Source organism: Monodon monoceros, unplaced genomic scaffold (assembly GCF_005190385.1).
Source record: "Monodon monoceros isolate NGI ecotype Baffin Bay Population unplaced genomic scaffold, NGI_Narwhal_1 Super_Scaffold_18, whole genome shotgun sequence".
Lineage (NCBI taxonomy): Eukaryota > Metazoa > Chordata > Mammalia > Artiodactyla > Monodontidae > Monodon > Monodon monoceros.
Genome location: NW_021703774.1, coordinates 162,156,881 through 162,177,134, shown reverse-complemented (window position 1 = coordinate 162,177,134; position 20,254 = coordinate 162,156,881). Strand labels below are relative to the sequence as shown.

At 38.5% G+C, this 20,254-nt stretch overlaps 1 protein-coding gene across 2 annotated transcripts in view; it reads right to left on the bottom strand.

Annotated features, from left to right (window-relative positions):
* Positions 1-20,051, bottom strand: part of STPG1 (sperm tail PG-rich repeat containing 1) — a 49,829-nt gene extending 29,778 nt beyond the window's left edge. For both annotated transcript variants that reach the window (XM_029230177.1, XM_029230176.1), the window contains exons 1-4: positions 20,000-20,051; positions 17,546-17,664; positions 10,488-10,628; positions 3,226-3,344 (exon numbers count right to left, since the gene is read on the bottom strand). In XM_029230177.1, the coding sequence (XP_029086010.1) occupies positions 3,226-3,344; positions 10,488-10,560 (192 nt within the window). In that variant the 5' untranslated portion in view covers positions 10,561-10,628; positions 17,546-17,664; positions 20,000-20,051. The remainder of the gene's footprint in view (positions 1-3,225; positions 3,345-10,487; positions 10,629-17,545; positions 17,665-19,999) is intronic.
* Positions 20,052-20,254: the final 203 nt, after the last annotated feature.

The following is a 20,254-nucleotide window of genomic DNA, read 5'->3' as shown; positions in this document are numbered from 1 at the left end:
TTGTGCATCTAGAGGAAAGGGTGTCTGTATCCTACCAGTATCCCTTCATGTGTGCCTGGAAGGGATTAATCAGGTTTAGGATCATGGAATAGTCATCCCTGGCAAGGGCCTACCTATTATAACATCCTTATTTTTAAGATGAGGAAACAGAGATGCAAAGACTTTAAGGGAGTGTCCTTAGTGTTACACAGCTTGGGAAATAGTGACCACAATCCAGGGTGGCATGGGGACAGAATCGGGAGGTGGGGGAGGAAACTGTCCCTCGGGTGGCTGGGCTATGCTCTGTTCCAGATTAGGCATGTCTCTTCATGCACCCAGTGTCAGCAGCACATCTGTACATAACTGTAACGTGTTCAGGGAAGCAGACTTCATTTCTAGCAGCCAAAATTGCAGCCCGGACACCGAGCCCAGTGAAGGTTTCCTCGTACGCAGCAGTCAGATTCTCATGGGGAATGGGAGCCGGGCAACGAGGCCCTGAAGTTTCTCTCCGAAGTCAGACTGATAAGGTAAGTGCACATTTCAGAGGGCACTGATTCTCTGTGTTAAAGGTGTGCTAGATGGGTCACAGAACGAATGTGAGGACACAACCAAGTCATGAGATGAGGCACAGGGTGTGTACGATTAATGTCATAAGAAGGGTGGTGAGACACCAGAGTTTTAAAATCTGCTTTTAATTTGTATTGCCTCACTAAATTATTGGGTGATGTTAAACAGAATTCTTAACTTCTCAATGCCCATTTCTCTCAGGAAGAATGAGAATAATGAGCAGGCAATAAGACATTTTCTTCCTGTTTTTATAGCTTGAAGAACCTAAAAAAGTATAATAATCCAAATTGTACATTTCAGATGAGGAAACTGAAGCCCAGAAAAGTCAAGTGATTAGTCTAAACCCGGTCAGCTAGTAACAGAGCAGAAGAAGAAATGGAGGGAGTCCTTCAGGCAAGAGAAAAATGATACCGGTTGGAAATCTGGCTCTACATAAAGGAATGAAGAGCTCTGGAACTAGTAAATATGTAGGTAAATGTAAAATGTAGAACCCTGAGTATAAATTGATGCATTTAGATATAAACATAACATTTTATATCTAAAAATGCATCTAAATTGATGCATTTAGATATAAACATAAAATTTAAATCATTTTTTAAATAATTGACTATTTAAAGCAAAAATAATAACCCAGGGGCCAGGGTTTATGGATCCCATGCCCTTTCTAAAAAATTCCATACTTATTTACAAAATGCTTTCAAATGCTTAGATGAACGTTTTCACATCGTCAAACCAACGCAACCACGTTTGAAAAGTACTAATCAAATTTCTGAGCTATTTCTCTCTATATCGGATGCTGCCTATAGCTTTGGCTGGCTGCCACCTTGGTTCCTTCAGCAGAAAAATTTCTGAAAAGTAATAGTCGTTTAAAATGCAAACTTTAAAAGCCAGACCATTCAGTTTCTGGATTTGAGTCTTCAGAACATGATCATGTAGAATGGGGTCTACACACACGACATCTTCCCCTATCTTGAGTTTGGTCTGTTTGGTGGAGGCATTTTCAGAAACGCACGCGCTGACTTTCATAGATGGACTTGATGGCTTTGCGGGCCACAGAGGGAGGTGTGGTGCCATGTGTGGACAGAGCATGAGGCTTAGGAGTGAGCTGGGCCTGGGTTTAAGGTCTAATTCTTTCAACGTTGATTCAGCAGATATTCATGTGGGGCCTCTTATGTGTCAAACCCTGCATTGTGAGACCTCGGGTGGGTCAGTCATTTAACTTCCCTAAGCCCGGGTTTCCTCTTCTGTTAAATTAAGGTATAAACCCTTCCTCTTAGCATTGTTCAGAGGATTAGAAATATGGTCTAAAACTGGTTTCACGCATAGTAGGGATTGGTAAATGGTGGCTGTCATTATTTTTATTGGAGGTTGGCTGCAGATATCTGAGAGATGGACAGTATACTGTCGGTAAATTGACAAATGGAAAAACCAGACAAAAAAGAGACAGAGAGACAGATGGACAGTTAAAACATAGAGAGGAAACACCTGAGCGGATAGCTTATTTATCACCATTGGAGAAAACCTGCAAGTAATTAAAAATATATGTGTGTGTGTACACACACACTATATTCTTTACTATTTGCTTTCTCGGAATCCTAAAATATCAGAAGTGGAGGGAACTTAAACATTCTCTAGCTCAGCGCTCTTGTTTACAAAGGAAGAAACAGGCCAAGGGGCACAGGGGCTTGCCGAGGACTCACCTGGGTTCAGGACCCAGATCTCCCCATCCCCTCTCGCCATCTTGGCGAGGGGGTAGGATGAAAAACATTTTTAGAATGCAGCAAAAGGTAACTGACATGATGACCCCTCCAAAAGAATGTTATTCTAAAGGTCCTAGTTAAACGAATAAAGGAATGAAGATGTTAAAAGACTCTTGCGTCTGCGAGTTGCTTCCGTCCCCTGCTGGTGAGAGGGGAGAACATCAGACCTGGGCTTTCAGCCGGTGAAATTACAGAAGTTAGGTGAGGACCCACCAGGACCCAAGCAGAACGTTCCAGATCAAAGAGAAAAAGAGACACAGATATTTGGGGAAGAGGGTAAGGAAGGGGGAAATGCAGGAACAGTTCTAACACATTGTCAAAGGAAGCTTAAAAAAGAGGGGGGTGTCATCACAAAGGTAATTTTACGTTTATTAGACTCGTTTATTTTTCCTTTTATGTTATTTGAAGAAAGTCTTGTTCTACCTGTCATGTTTTGAGTGAGGCTGGGGGTAGGGGGAAGGAAAGAATTTTTATCTTTTACTTCATACGTCTGGGATTTTTGCATTTTTGATTTTTATAGTAATTTTTAAAATACATTTCTTGTGAAAAAATGTTTGGTTTCAGTGTGGCCCCGTAAGTCCAGACATGTTTTCCACTGGATTTAATCTTTCCAGCTCATTCCTACAGCCCAGTCAGAGCGCACAGCTGGAGAGGGTGCTGCAGCTCCTTGGATGACACTGCCCTCTACTGGTCACAGAGAGAGACGCACCAGCCAGACTCGCGTGCCTGTCCCCTGAGGCTAAAATCCAGACTAAAAGTAAAGCATCTCTAAGACAACGCCATTACCTTTTTTTTCCCCCACGGTTTTAAAAACTCATTTAATGTGTTACTTTTCGCCACAAAACATACCACAGGCTAAACTGATACAAACAACCACTACATTTGATTTTAACGAAAACGCCGAGAGGCGCGCCATTACCTTTTTATGGTAAAACCTCTTGGCTTGACTATTAAATCCTTTTTTTTCTGATTCTGGAATTCTGGAAGGCTGATATTTAAAAGGAATGGAGGACTGTGTTGGATACGCAGCAGTAAAACCTAAACAACAAAAATAGAATAAAAAATAGTACAAAACACAGAACTGAGGAATGCACAAAACAGAGAGCTGTTAACATTTTATTTTAAATGGAATAAAAAGAGAAACTTGCCTTTTGACAAGAGATAAACATGAAACTGGGTTGTTTTTTTTTAAAGACCCTCTTGGTAATTTATTGGTTCCCGCCCCGCCATCCACCCCACCTTCCCAAGCACCTCCAGCTCTTAAACTAGTGAGACTTGGTCACACAGCTGAAGCATATTATCAAGGGAAGAGGAAGGATCCGACAGGAAAGGCGTTCTTGCCAAGGAGGAAGGGGACACAAAACCATTTGGAGCAGCCTTGGAAGAGAGCCAGGCAGGGGGACAGAGCAAGAGTCCTCACTCATCCTCAGCCCAGAATCACAGATCAGCGAAGCACCGTAAAGATACAGAGAGGTCAGGAAATCCCAGAGCAGAGTGGGGCTCGCTCTCATTCTTCAGGACACAGTGCAACACAAGTGTAAGTTTAGGTCTCTGAGCAGACTTGGGGTGAAAAAGCAGAAGGATCATTTATAGAAAATCAAGTTAAAACTTTATATGTCTGGGATGTGATGTATAAATGATATACAAACTCCCCCTTTTACATTCCTTCCAGTGAATGGTGCAGAGAACCAGAGCAAAGAGAGCTGTACAGAGAAAGAGTTCCGGAGACGTGCACTAGGTTCCCCTCAAGTAGTTTCCTGAGTATCAATCAGCCCAGGCATGTGAGAAAACTCCCCAAGGCTGGGGAAAGATTCACCTGAAAAAGTTAGGGTAGACAATACCTGAACACTGGGAACAGGAATAGCCCCTGTTCCCACAAGTCAGAGTGGAAAACCTCATAATTCATGGGACACAAGGAGAATATGCAGAAGGGTTTTGCCTCAGAAATAGGGTAAAATTACCCCCAGGCTAAATGCTTCTCTGGTTCCAGCTAACAAAGCTTAAAAGCAAGACTTGAAAAGATCAAACTTCCCAAGTAACTTAACTGCATCCCAGAACAAAGCACAAGAATTCATAGGACTACTAAAATATACAGCACCCAACAGGTAAAAATAACTGGCATTCGATAAAAAATTAATGGGCATACAAAGAAGGGAAAAAATACAATTCACAATGAGGAGAAAATAAACAATCGATCAAATCCAACTCAGAAATGATATAGATGATAGAATACAAGAACATTACATTACAATAATAATTGCATTTGATATGTTCAAGAAGCTGGAAAAAAGATTGAACTTATTAAGTAGGTGCATGGAAGATATAAAGAAGATCCAAATCAAACTTCTACAGATGAAAACTAAAAAGTCTGAGATTAAAAATACACTAGACACTGCAGAAAAAAGACTAGTGAACTTGAAGACATTGAAATACAAACCATTCAAAACACAGAGCGAAAAAGGACTAAAAAATACAGAGTATCAGTGAGCTTTGTGAAAACTTCAAGGAACCTAATATACGTTCCAAAGAAGAGAGGTGGGAGAGAGGAAATAGAAAAAAATCTTTCAAGAAAAAAGTGGCTGGAATTTTCCAGATTTGATTTAAAAAAACATAAACCTGCACATCAAAGAAAGGCAGTGAAACTCAAGCACATGAAACAGGAATTTAACTCCACCAAGGCACATAATAATCAAATTGCTTTTTGTTTTTTTACTTTTAATTTATTTTTTTTTAAGTTTTTGGCCTCACCACTGTAGCATGTGGGGATCCCAGTTCCCTGACCAGAGATCGAACCCGTGCCCCCTGCAGTGGAAGCACAGAGTCCTAACCACTGGACCGCCAGGGAAGTCCCCATCAAATTGCCTTTTTAAAGTGATAGGAAGTCATAAAATCAGGCAGAGAAAAAAAGACACATTACACACAAAGCAACAAATATAACAGCAGATGACCATCAGAAACAACGTCTGTTAAGGTACCAGAAGGGAAAAACTATCGGCCTAGAATCCTGTACCCTGTAAAAATATCTCTCAAAGATGAAAGCAAGATAAAGACTTTTGAAGATATACGAAAACTAAAAGAATTAATCACCAGTAACCTGGAACTACAAGAAATGGAGGGAGTCCTTCAGGCAAGAGAAAAATGATACCGGTTGGAAATCTGGATCTACCTAAAGGAATGAAGAGCTCTGGAACTAGTAAATATGTAGGTAAATGTAAAACGTAGAACCCTGAGTATAAATTGATGCATTTAGATATAAACATAAAATTTAAATCATTTTTAAAATAATTGACTATTTAAAGCAAAAATAATAACTCTCTTGTGGCATTTATAATGTATGTAGAAGTAAGATGTTTGACAGCAACAGTGCAAAGTCAAGGAAAGAAAAAATAAAAATATACAGTTGTAAGGTTCTTCTATATGTGAAGTATAATAATATCACTTGATGGTAGAATGTGATAAAATTAAAGATGTATATTATAAACTCTGTAGTACAGATCAGCAAACTTGCTCTGTAAAGGGCCAGATAGTAAATATTTAAGGTTTTGCAGGCTATATTGTCTCTGTTGCAACCATTCAGCTCTGCCATTATGGAGTGAAGGAGCAACAGACAACACATAAACAAATAGAGGTAACTATGTTCCAATAAAATTTTATTTATAGAAACAGGCAACAGGTCAGATTAGGCCCAAGGGCCAAAGTTTGTCAACCCTTGCTCTAAAGCAACCACGAAGAAAACACTGCAAAGAGCTGTTCCTAAAACACCAACAAAGTAGACAAAATAGAAACAAAAAAATATTCAATACAAAAGAATCCAGAAAATGTAAACAAAGAACAGATGGGACTGCAATAAAGAAGGTAATTTCATAATGATAAAGCGGCCAATTCCTCAAGAGAATATAACAGTTCTAAGCACTGATATACTCAATAACAAGAAATTCAAAATACAGGTAATAAAAACTGATAGAACTGCACGAAGAAATAGAAGATTCCACAAAAATTGTCAGAGATTTCAAAATCTCTCCCTCAATAATTTAAGCAAGTAGATAGAAGATCAATAGACATACACGACTTGAACAATACTATTTACCTAACTTGACCTGACTGACATTTATAGAACACTCCACCTATCAATTCTATACAATCTATCCTAGAAAACTGAAGAGTAAAAGACATTTCCCAAATCATTCTATGAGGCCAGTTACTACCGTGTTACCAAAGCCAGACAGAGTCATAGCAGAAGGTGAGAGGGAATCACTATAGATCATTAACCCTCATAAATATACGTGCAGAAATTCTTATAAAAATGTTAGCAGATTAAACTCAACAATATATAAAAAAGATAACACATCATGATGAAATGAGGTTTATCCCGGTGATCCAAAGATAGGTTAACATTTGACAATCAATGTAATTCACCATATTGACAAACTAAAAAAGAAAAACTATATGGTCATGTCAATAGAGGCAGAATGGAATCATACAATATGTACTCTTTTTTGTCTGGTTTCTTTCACTGAGCACAGTTATTTTGAGATTCATCCATGTTGTTCAAGTATCAATACTTCATTGTTTTTTATTGCTGAGTGGCATTCCATTGTATAGAAATGTGACAATTTTTTATCCATTGTTGATGAAAATTTGAATTGTTTCTAGATTGGAAGTATTACAAGTAAAGCTATTAACAACATTCAATCCCAAGTCTTAAAATGGACATAAGTTTTCATTTCTCTTGGGTAGATACCTAGGAGAGGAATGGCTGGATCATACTTTAACTTTTTTGAGAAACTTCCAAACCCTTCTCCAAAGTTGTGGTATCTTTGTGTATCTCCACTATTAGTGTGTGAGACTTACTGTTACTTCCCATCCTCAACAACAATGGGCAGTCTTTTTTTAAAAAAATAATTTATTTATTTTTGGCCGTGTTGGGTCTTTGTTGCTGCACGTGGGCTTTCTCTAGTTGCGGCGAGCAGGGGCTACTCTTCGTGGCAGCGCGCGGGCTTCTCGTTGCAGTGGCTTCTCTTTTTGCGGAGCACGGGCTCTCGGTGCACGGGCTTCAGTAGTAGTGGCTCATAGGCTCAATAGTTGTGGCTCACGGACTCTAGAGCACAGGCTCAGTAGTTGTGGCGCACGGGCTTAGTTGCTCCACGGCATGTGGGATCTTCCCGGACCAGGGCTCGAACCCGTGTTCCCTGCATTGGCAGGCGGATTCTTAACCACTGCGCCACCAGGGAAGTCCCATGGGCAGTCTTTTTAATTCCAGCCATCCCATTAGATGTGTAGTGGTATCTCATTGTGACTTTAATTTGCATATCTCTAGTGACTAATGATGTTGAGCATCTCTTCATATGCTATTTGCTACCTGTTTATCTTTTTTTTTTTTTTTTTTTGGTAAAGTGTCTGTTTAGTAGATGGAGAAAGCACTTTGTAAAATTCCGTGTTCTTTTATGATTAAAAGAAAACCCTAGCAAACTAGAAATAGAAGCAAATTTCCTTAATCTGATAAAAGGTATCTATGACAAAAGCCTACACCAAACATGATACTTCAAAGCTTTCTCTTGAGATAGAGAACAAAACCAGGTTGACTGCTTTCATACTTCTGTTCAACATTGTACTGAAGAACTCTAACCTGTACAAAGGCCAAGAAAAATAAATAAAAATGCATAGATCAGAAAGGAAGGAAATAAAGCTGTCATTATTCATAGACAAGATTGTATATGGAGAAATTTCAAAAGAATCTATAGATAACCTATTAGAGGTAATAACTGAATTTAGCAATGTCAATATACAAAAATCAATTAATTTTATTTCTATGCCAGCAGCAAACAATTAGAAAATGAAATAAAAATAGTACCATTTACAACAGCATAAAAATCAAATGCCTAGAATAGATATATAGAAGATATGCAAGGCCTCTACATAGAAAACTATAAAACATTATTGAGAAAAATTTAAGAAAATAAAAGAAAGGATACACATGGATTGGAGAACTCAATATTGTAAAGATGTAAATTATCCCCAACTTGATGTCTAGAATCAATGCAATCTAAATCAAAATGACAGTAAAGATGTTTTTAGGACATTAATGTGATGATTCTAAAATTTATATGGAAATTCAGTGTGGCCAAGGGTAGCCAAGATAAACATAGTACATAGCTGAAGGACTTATACTAGATAAGAAAAAAACTTGTTATAGAGTTACAGTAATTAAAGGTGGTATTTGAACAGCATAAAGAATCCGGAAGCAGACCTGCATATACATAGACATGATTTACAACAATGATAGCACTGCGGAGTAGCAGAAAAAGAACGTTCTTTCAATAAATGGTGCTGGGCAATTGGATATACATACTGAAAACAATAGATTTGGACGTCTTCATACCATACACACAAACAATTCCAAGTGAATCGTAGGTCTAGACGTGAAAGGTAAAATAATACAGTTATTAGAAGAAATTATTTTGGGATAGGCAAAGATTTCTTAAATAGGACAGACATTATACACTAACTATAAGGGAAAATATTGATAAAATGGCCTATAGTAAAATCAAGAGCTTCTCTTCATTAGCACACCATTAAGAGAATGTAAAGGAAAGTCACAGATGGAGGGAAGATATTTACTTTACCTATAGCCAATGAACGGATACATTTCTAGAATGTTTTCAAGAACTCCTAAGAAAAGAAAAACCCAATAGAAAAAATGGGTAAAAAACGGGAACAGTCACTTCTCCAAAGAGAATATCCTAAAAGTCAGGCAACACATGAAAAAGTGCTCAATCTTTCTGATCAAAGGACGATGCAAATTAAAACCCTGATGAGCTAAAAGTGTTGGTGAGGATGTAGAGCAACTGGAATGATCATACATTGCTTGTAAGGAAGTAAAATTGGCACGCTCACTTTGGAGAACTAGTGGTATCAACTGAGCTGATCATAAACATACTCTATGACCCAGCAATTCTCCTAGGTATAGACCCAAGGAATGTATACATACATGTCCCAAAAGACATGAACAAGAATAGTCATAAAAGCTTTTAGTCATAGTGCCTCAAGACAGGAAACAATCCAGATGTCCTGCAATAGTATAATGGATAAACTAATTGTGGTACATTAGAACAAAGAATGCTATGCCATTTTACGGCAATGAAAATGAACTAATCACTGATACATGAAACATGAAGTTAAATCTCTCAAACATGAAATAAGCCTGAGAGAAAAGAGTTCATATTGTATGATTCCAATTTATATAAAGTTCAAAACAGACTAAAGTAATTAATGATATTAGAAGTCAGGATAGCCATAGTGTTTACATTTGCAGAGAAGGGGGATAATGCCCAGGAAGGGACAAGACAAGGGCTTCTGGGATGCTGGTGTTTACTGCGGGGTCTGAGAAGTGATTCCATAGGTGGTGGTTTCTTTGTGAATATTCATTAAGCTGTACAATTATGATTTGTTTTCTGAATATATATTAAGCTTCAATTTAAAAGTATTAAAGAAAAAGAGAGAGCACTAAATCAAAAGGTGGGAGGAAGAAAGAGAGGTCCAGCTGTGGGTCTGAGAGCAGGGACTCTAGAGGCCCACCAGGGCGGTGGTAATACCCCTAAAAGAAAAAGCAGTGGAGTGAGTGAGGATCTTGGAACGAAGTTTCCAGCCTCAGCAATGATTGCCCAAGCCCAGAGGTAGTCCCGGATTAGTGCATACTAACAAAACCAAAGGAATACATGGGCTGAGACAGTGGAGCTCTCACCTGTCTGGATGGATGACCCATGATCTGAGTACCTCTCCCCTCCCTCACCCAGACTCCCATCATCACATCACCTTTTTCTACTAAGAAAGGTCCAAAACTTGAAATAAGGAGGAATAGCATTTGTGCCAGTAATGGCTGGAGTTTAACTTTCCAACAACCTGGCAGAATGGGGGCTTGGGTTAAGTTTTAGGAAATAAAGTAAGATCTCTTCCTCCTTCTCCCCGCCACCACCATCCTTTCTTCTCATAGTTTCTTCCCAATCATCACCCTAGAGGCAGTGGGAGAATGACCAAAGCAATCTATTTGATATACTTAAGAGTGGCCTTGTGGGTATAACCCAGGATTTACTATATCCCCCTAAAATTTGCTCTTATGTACTAAAATGAACATATGTCAGGAGCTCTCGTCCCCAAAGACCTCTGTTATAAAATTCACTAGACCTTTCTGTACTTTGTCAGTCTTTCTGGAATATTTTTTGCCAGAGTGTTGGTCTTTTTGCATGGAGTTGTCCATCTTAGCAAAGTTCTGTGATATATTCCACGTGTTTGATGAAAAACTTGACTGCGTTTTCTTCTAATCACCTGAAACAGCAAAATACAGCATTTGTAGGGATCACTTCACAATGGTAAGTATGTTGATTGGGTTCTGTTGTATCTGCAGGATAAACTGAGAAATCTTGTGGGTAGAGGCTGAGATTTACCAAGTTCCACGACCCCAAATCCCAAATACATTGCACTGCTTGTAGTAGGAACTCTGTAAGTGGTCTCTGTTGATGTTGCTTACAGAGCTCCTGTAGGCTTGAATTTTATAAATTTATTTCTACTGAGATAATTTACATACAGTATAATTCATCGGTTCAAAGTGTACATTTTTAAGTTTTGGCAAGTGTTTACAATTGTGTAAAATACCACAACAATTAAGATATAAATATATCCATCCTCCGCCTCCCCAAAGCTCCCTATGTCTCTTTGCAGTCGATACCCTCCTAACCCTGGCATCTGGAAACCACTGCTTTTCTTTCTGTCACAATAGTTGCCTTTTCTAGAATGTTATATATGTGTAATCATACAGTATATATACTGTTTTGTGTCTATTTTTTTTCACTTAACACAATGCTTTTGAGATTCTCCCATGTGGTAGCATGTATCAATAATTTGTTCCAGTTGCTATACATTCTCACCAACACATTTGGTAAGTCTTACTAATTTTAGGCATTCCAGTGATTGTATAGTGGTATCTCATTGTCATTTTAATTTGTATATTTTCATGTGCTTATTTGCCATTTGTTTACCTCCTTTGGTGAAGTGTCTGTTCAAATCTTGACTATTTTTTAAACAATTGGGTTATCTCACTATTGAGTTATAGAAGTTCTTAATATATTCTGGGTACAAGCCCTTTATCATATATGTGTTTTAGGAATATCTGCTCCCAGTCTGAGGCTTGCCTTTTCATTTTCTTAACAGTGTCTTTTCAAAAGCAGAGGTTTTCATCTTGATCAGGTCGAATTTATCGATTTTTTTTTATGGTTTGTGATTCTTTTTTGTCTTGTCTAAGAAATCTTTGCCTAACTCAAGGTCACAAATATTTCCTCCTATGTTTTCTTCTATAAGTTTTATGCTTTTAGCTATTATGCTTAGGTCTAAGATTCATTCTGAATTAAATTTTATATTTGGCATGAGATATAGGTCGGGTTTGTTTTATTGCATTTAAATATTCAATTGTTCTAGCACCATTTGTTGAAAAGAATATCCTTTTCTCTATTGAATTATTTTGGCATAGTCATCAAAAGTCCAAGAATTCTGTTCTTTTGACCTATATGTATACCCTTATACCAACAGCGCACTATCTTGGCTTTATAAGTTTTGAAATCAAGGTAGTTGCAACTTTGTTCTTCACTTTCAAAATTATTTTGAGTATACTAGTTCTTTTTAAAGTTATTATTATATAAGTTTCAGTAGTACAGAATTGTAATTTGACACCTGTGTACGCTACAAAATGATCACCACCACAGGTCTAGTTACCATCCATCACCATACAGTCGATGCCCTTCACACATTTCACCCCCCCCCCAACACACTTCCCCTCTGGGAACCATTGGTACTGGCCCTTATAAGCTCTTTCAAATTACCATGCAATTTATACAACTAGCAGCTCAATTTCTACCAAAAAACCTCTTTGGATTTGAATTGGGATTGCACTGAACCTATAAAACAATTTAGAGAGAATTAATATCTTAACTTTGTCGAGTGTTATGACCCATTAATGTGGTATATTTCTCCAATTATTTTCAACATTAAGTATGACGATGTTAATTGTAGGTTTTCTTTTTTCTTTCTTTTTTAATTTATTTTTTAATTTTTTTTGCGGTCCGCGGGCCTCTCACTGTTGTGGCCTCTCCTGTTGCGGAGCACAAGCTCCGGACGTGCAGGCTCAGCGGCCATAGCTCACGGGCCCAGCCGCTCCGCGGCATGTGGGATCCTCCTGGACAGGGGCACGAACCCGTGTCCCCTGAATCGGCAGGCGGACTCTCAACCACTGCGCCACCAGGGAAGCCCAGTGGGAAGGTTTTTTAATGACAAACTCCATTTGTTTGTTAGATATAAGGTCTTCAGATTATCTATGTCTTCTTGAGTGAGCTTTGGTAATTTATGTCTTTCAAGGAAGATTTTCCATTTCATCTCTGTCATGTAATTTATGGGCATTAAGTTGTTCATAATAGTCCCTTATTATCCTTTATGTCTGTAAGTTCTGTAGTAATATCCCTCCTTCATTTCTGATATTGGTAATTTGCATCTTATATCTTTTTGTTAAGACTGGCTAGAGGTTTATGGATCTTTTCAAAAGAAAACAACAAGGGGTTTCATTGATTTTTTTCCCATTTCTGTTTTCTATTTCATTTACTTCTACTATTACCATTATTATTTCCTTCTTTCTATGTACTTTAGGCTTCATTTGCTCTTCTTTTTCTAGCTTTTTAAGGTGGAAGCTTAAATCTAGGAATTTAGACCTTTCTTCTTTCTTAATATAAGCATTTAATACTGTGAATTTTCCTTTAATCCCTGTTTTAACAGCATCTCATGTATGTTGAAATGTTGTGCCTTCGTTTTCTTCCTAAACTAGCTTCTATTTTTCATATAATATCTTTTGACATATGGTTTATTTGGAAGACTGCTGTTTAATTTCCAAGTAGCTGGAGGGATTTTGAGTTTTTCTGTTGTTATTGGATGGAGGTTTTTAAAAATAAATGTCAATTAGGTCAAATTGGTTGATAATGTTGTTCAAGTCTTTTATATCCTTATTGATTTTCTCTTTATTCATTCTTTCAATATGGAGAGAAAAGTGTTGAAATCTCCCACACTAAATTATTGTGAATTTGTTTATTTCTTTTTTAAGTTTTGTCAGTTTTTGTTTCCTGTATTTTAAAGCACTGTTTGGTGCATGCACATTTATAATTTTTACCTCTTCTTGGTGAATTGAACCCTTTATCACTGTGAAATGCCCCTCTTTATCCCTGGTAATATTCCTTGTTCTGAAGTCTATTTTTTCTGATATTAATATAGTCACTCCAGTTTTCTTTTGACTACTGTTAGCAAACTGTATCTTTTTGCATCGTTTTACTTTTAACCTATCCGTGTCTTTATATTTAAAGTTGGTTTCTTAAAGGTAACATATAGTTGAGTTGGATCTTGGTTTTTTAAAATCTGTTCTGGTTATCTCTTTTTTTTTTAAGAAGATGTTGGGGGTAGGAGTTTATTAATTAATTAATTTATTTTTGCTGTGTTGGGCCTTCATTTCTGTGAGTGGGCTTTCTCTAGTTGTGGCAAGTGGGGGCCACTCTTCATCGTGGTGCGTGGGCCTCTCACTATTGCAGCCTCCCTTGTTACGTAGCACAGGCTCCAGATGCACAGGCTCAGTAGTTGTGGCTCATGGGCCTAGTTGCTCCGTAGCATGTGGGATCCTCCCAGACCAGGGCTCGAACCCATGTCCCCTGCATTAGCAGGCAGATTCTCCACCACTGAGCCACCAGGGAAGCCCTGGTTATCTCTTTTTAATTGGAGTGTTTAAAACTTTTACATTTAATGTAAAAATTTATATGGTTGGATTTAAATCTATCATTCTCCTATTTGATCTTTGTTCCTTTTTTCCTTCATTCTTTTGGATTAAATGAGTATTTCTTATGATTCAATTTTACCTTCATTGCTGATTTATTAGCTATACCTATTTTATTTTTAGCAGTTGCTTTAAGGTTTAGCGTTTACATCTTTAATTTATCACAGTAAAAAGAAACACCACTTCACATATAACGTAAGAACTTTACAATAGTATACTTCCATTTCCCACATTCCATACTTTTGTTGAGATACATTTTAGTTCTACATATATTATGAATCTCATGTTTTTTTTTTTAAGACTTGTTTTAATTTTATTCATTTTTTGGCTGCATTGGGTCTTTGTTGCTATGCGCGGGCTTTCTCTAGTTGTGGCGAACGGGGACTACTCTTTGTTGTGGTGCACGGGCTTCTCATTGCGGTGGCTTCTCTTGTTGCAGAACTCGGGCTCTAGGCATGCAGGCTTCAATAATGCAGCACACGGGCTCAGTAGTTGCAACATGTGGGCCCTAGAGTGCACGGGCTTCAGTAGTTGCGGTGTGTGGGCTCAATAGTTGTGGCGCGCAGTCTCAGTAGTTGTGGCACATGGGCTTAGTTGCTCTGCAGCATGTGGGATCTTCCCAGACCAGGGATCGAACTCATGTCCCCTGCATTGGCTGCCACCAGGGAAGTCCCTCGTGTTATTTTTCATTTAAACAGTCAATCATTTTTTAAGGAGATTAAAATAAGAAAAAATGTATTTTATATTTACCATTGTCAGTGTTCTTTAATTCTTTGGGTTTATCTAAGCTTCTGTCTGGTATCATATTCCTTCTGTCTGCAGAACCTATTTTAACATTTCTTGTAGTGAAAGTCTTCTGATAATGCATTCTCTAGGTTTTTGTTTGCCTAAAATAATCTTTTTTCCTTTCATTTTCTTAGTCATTTTTATTGGTAATAGAATTCTGTGTTGACAGTTTCCCTCCTCTCCCCAACTTTAAAATATATTACTCCATTGTCTCCTAACTTGCATAGTTTATGATAAGTGATCCACTGTAATTCTTATCTTATGTCCTAATACATCTTTTTTACCCACTATTTTTAAGTTTTTCTGTTTATCACTTTTATTCAGAAATTTGATGATGACTTTGCATCATTTTATTATTTTCTTTATGTTTTTACTGTTTTGGATTCATTGAAATTCCTGAATCTGCAGATTTATAGTTTTCATCAAATTTGGAAAATATTCAGCCATTATTTTTTCAAAAAATTTTGAGCCTTTCCCCACCCTGGCTTCTTTCCTGGAGCTACAAGTATACGTATATAGATTACTTAATATTGTCCCACAATCACTGAGATTCTGTTCTTGCCCCTCCCCCGCACTTTCATTTGGACAGTGTATATTGCCTTTAAGTTCAAAGATCTTCTGTAGTTTCTAATCTGCTGTTAATCCCATCTATTATATTTTTATTTCAAATATTGCATTTCTCATCTCTAGAAGTTACATTTGGGTCCTTTTAAAAAATATTTTCCATTTTTATCTTCATTATGTTCATGTTTTCCTTTACATATTTGAGCATGTTTATAATACCTTCTTTAATGTCTTTTTCTACGAATTTTTAAATTTTTATTTATTTAATTTATTTATTTTTGGCTGCATTGGGTCTTTGTTGCTGCACACGGGCTTTCTCTAGTTGCGGTGAGCGGGGGCTACTCTTCATTGCAGTGTGTGGACTTCTCATTGCGGTGGCTTCTCTTGTTACAAAGCATGGGCTCTAGGAGTGCAGGCTTCAGTAGTGGTGGCTCAAGGGCTCTAGAGCACAGGCCCAGTAGTTGTGGTGCATGGGCTTAGTTGCTCCAGGGCATGTAGGATCTTCCCAGACCAGGGCTCGAACCCATGTCCCCTGCATTGGCAGGCAGATTCTCAACCACTGTGCCACCAGGGAAGCCCCTTTTCTACTAATTTTATGATCTCTGTCATTTCTGGGACTGCTAATATTGACTGCTCTTTCTCTTGGATATATGTCATATTTTCCTGTATTTTTCATGTCCAGTAATTTTGTACTGGACGCTGGACATTGTGAGTTTTACACTGTTGGGTACTGGATTTTGAAGTATTTCTGTAGAGTGTTGCATTTTTTTTTCCTGGCACAATTTCCAGTAACTTACAGACACATATGCTCCTTTCCAGCTTTTTAAGCTTTGTTATAGTGAATCCAGAGCAGCGTTTATTCTAGGAATAATTTATCTCCACTACTAAGACATGATATTTCTATAGACTCTGCCCAATCAATCCTCATCTGGTACAGTGTCTCTCTATTCTGGTTTATGGGAACATGAAGTAGTCCCAATTCTGCATAAGGCCCAGAAATTGTTCAGCCTACCGCTTTCTGGTGGTTCTTTCCCCAGTCTTAGTTTCTTCTCATGCATGTGCCCATCATTCCTCAGCCAAAGACTTGAGGAGAACTCTCTTCCTATTTCTGAACTTTTTATGTGCAGGTCCGTCCTTTATGGTGTTCTACCCTGTAAATTCCAGCTGCTTTGGTCTCCCTGAACTCTGATTTCTATCTCCCCAGCTCAGAAACTGAGGTTTCCCTCACCCTGAACTGTGGCCTAGAAACTGCCCCCAGCACTAAGCTGGAGCAATTGTGGGGCTCACCTTGTTTTTCTCCTCTCAGGGACTACAGTACTGGGCTCCCTGTTGTTCAATGTCTAAAAACCATGATTCCTATATTTCTCTGTTTTTTTAGTTGTTAACAGCAGGAGCATGATTTAATTTTCATAGAAGTTAATCTTTCATGAACAGACTCGAGTTTTATTTTGCTCACCTTTTTTCCTAAGGAATTTACATCATTTATAAATACTAAGGAATGAAGGATTGAATAAATGATGTTATGCTCTACCAATCCTTTGCTCCTTCAGTATTTACTCTTCACTTTATTCTATCACCCTCACGGCAGCAATTCTCAATCATTTATGGTGGACAATCTATACTAAAAACTTAATATTTAATATAATTATTGGCAACACACTCAAAGAAATTAAGAAATCAAAAACAACAGAAACAAGTCAATATTGATCACAGCACAATCACTACTCTAGTATAAGAATGTCTTTTAGGATCTATAAAAGCAGCCACTATTCACTTATCACGTCTCAGTGCAGTGTTGTTGTCTTAGTAATAACCATCTACTTCCCTAGCTGCAATAAAGCTGTTATTTTTTAAATGCATTAGTGTGCTAGAATTATGAGTAATTAGAAGAGGTTTAAGCTTCCTATTACAATGGTTATATGTACATATTGTCAAATTTTTGGAAAGATAAATTTAAAAGATTGAAAAAACCAATCCACATTCCTACCACCCAAAGACAACACTATTAATAATGTTTTCCAGCCTTGTTACTGCATACCTGTGAAGCCAGGATGAGAGAAGGTGCAGCCCAGGTGTGAATGGAGCACTGTGCAGATGTGCCTCACTGGTGCACTTGCTTGTATAACTGTTCATGACAGGATGTCATGGGCCTGGAGTCTAAGAAAGAGCAATGAAGATATGCTAACTTCCTAATCAACAGCATATGTTTAAGCAGTTCCCAGGTGAGGGCCAGTGCAGTGATCAAGAGTATCCAGTCCTCTCTTCAAGGTTAATAGTCCTGGGTTCTGCCACTTAATAGTTCTTATTTGGATGAGTCACTTGACCTTTTAAATCCATTTCCTCTTCCATAAAGGGAGATTGGTAACAGTACCTTCCTCTCAAGTTGCTTGTGAGGATCAAATACGATGATCCACAAGTAGTAGTTAATGCTGCCTAGCCTACAGTAGGCTTTTATTAACATTAGATTTTAATACGTGCACGGGGATAATGTATTAACAGCTTAAAATAATAGCTGTCATTTCTTGAGCCCTTACACTCCTAAATGCCTTGTATAGAATACTTCACGCAACCCTTACAATAATCCAGTGAGGTATTATCCCCATTTTACAGATGAGAAAACTGAAATTCAGAGGGAGGGGTTAAGTGACTTACTCAAGGTCACACCAGAAGTAAGAGGTGGGATCAGGCTTTGAACCCAGGAAGTCTGACTTCTGCTTGCTCTGAACCACTACAATAACCTCTAAGGCAGCACACACTAAATATTAACATGCTAAATGTTGACATTTACTATCCTTGAGTATGTATGGTTGTTTTTTTAAAAATTAGGACATTGCATCGAATCCTATGCAATGTACTATGCAAATAGAGTCCTATGCAAATATTTAGGCTGTCTTGAATTTTCACAGGATGCTGGGGGTCCCCAGAACTCAGTTTGAAAATTCCTGAGGCAGTTCACTGTTGGGTAGTTCTAACTGCTAGAAAGTTCCTGCGTGAATCAGCCCAGAATAAGTGTCACTCCTCTTCCACATTGGTGAGTTTTGAAATGCAGGTCATAGCTTGTAGTCTTTTGTGAAGCTTTTATGTGCATGTGTATGTGTGCTGGATCACAATATAAAATGCATTTCTTACCATGGGTCACAGTCAAAAAGTTTGAAAGCCACTGTTCTATATGACTGTTCTTCAGGTATTTGAAGGCAGCTGTCATAACCCACAACCTAAAGACTAATCCTCTTCTCCACAAGGGACCTCTTCAGCTTCTGCAATACCCTTGTAACATGGGGATTCCTCCCTTATTCTGGGTACCATCCTCTGGCCCTGTCACCAGATTCATCTGGGCCTCTCCTCAAATTGCCTTTGGGATGACTTCCTTGACCACTCTCTCTTCGGAAGCACCACCTATCTCTCTCTAGTCCCTGACCCTGTCTTATTTTTCTCAAAGCACTTTTCACTACCCAACATCATATTTTATATGTAATATGTAAAATATTTTTTTATGATCTTCATCAATAAGATGTTCATCACTGAATCCCCAATCTGTTTCCTGGCACATAGCAGTTGCTCAATAAACATCTGTGGACTGAATGAATGGATGAATACTAGGAGTAGACACATTTTATCCATAATGTATATAGATGTACTCATAATATTAAATACAACTCTTTCCATTAGGAGCTACATTCTAGAAAGATTTAACTCACAAAACTACAACTGTAGGCATGTTTTCATTCTACCATCTCTATGTTTTAAAAAACCCTTATTATTTATCTTATAGTATTATCACATATTTCATATATTTATGCATGTATTTTACTGTACAAGTATATCAATATATACTACCTCATGTATACTGTTACCTTTATGTGGAATTTTATGGGACTTGCGTGAGTAGTTTTGACTGTATGAGATTTTTATTGATTCAGTTACAATGCTATGGTGCATCTTGGAAGTATTTTACATTTTTCAAAGCAATCTTGGGTAAATAATCTATTTGATATTTTTCTGAAGCCGAGAAAGTGTGTCGGAGAGCTGGAATAAACTTCCGCTGCCGGCTAGTGACCTCTAGATTCCAATCACAGCCTTTCGTTTCACAGATGGGTAAACCGAAGCCCCGAGCAGGGAAGGAGATGGAGTGGACCTGGGATTAGAATTTAGCTCTTTGTGGTCCACCCGCTGCCAGACGCCCCCAAACGTTTGTCCACTCGCCGGGGCTGAGGCAGGGGAGTCAGATGCCCACGCCCCTCACCGGAGCTCTATGAGGAAGGGATGCCCTGGTTATTATCACCACTTTTCAGCTGGGGACTCTGAGGGCACACCTCCAGGGAGGGGAACCTCCAACAGTGGCTTCTTCCGGCCCTCAGGGCACCACCTAGCTCGGCAGCGGAATTCCGCACGCACCGGGTAGGCGGCGGTCTCAGTGGGCGTCCCTTGCGGTGCGCCGGGTCCTCCTCCCCACGACCCTGGCATCCGTCCCCCAAAAGGGACATCTTCCTACCTTGTCGGGTCCCCCAGGGCTGACTCTGGCCTGTCAACCTCCCTGTCGCTATGGCAACCACAGGCCTAAACGTTCTAACTTCCACCTCTGCCCGCTTCCGGATGAACTCGAGCCAATGGTGTCCTCCGTTTCTTAAGCGTGAAAAGTTGTTGGCCAATGATCAGAGGCATTTCAAAAACCGCTGGGAAGCTGCCAGAATTTTGGGGTTCGGGTTAACTACGTCAGGATGGGTGGGGAACCTTAACAGGGCTTATC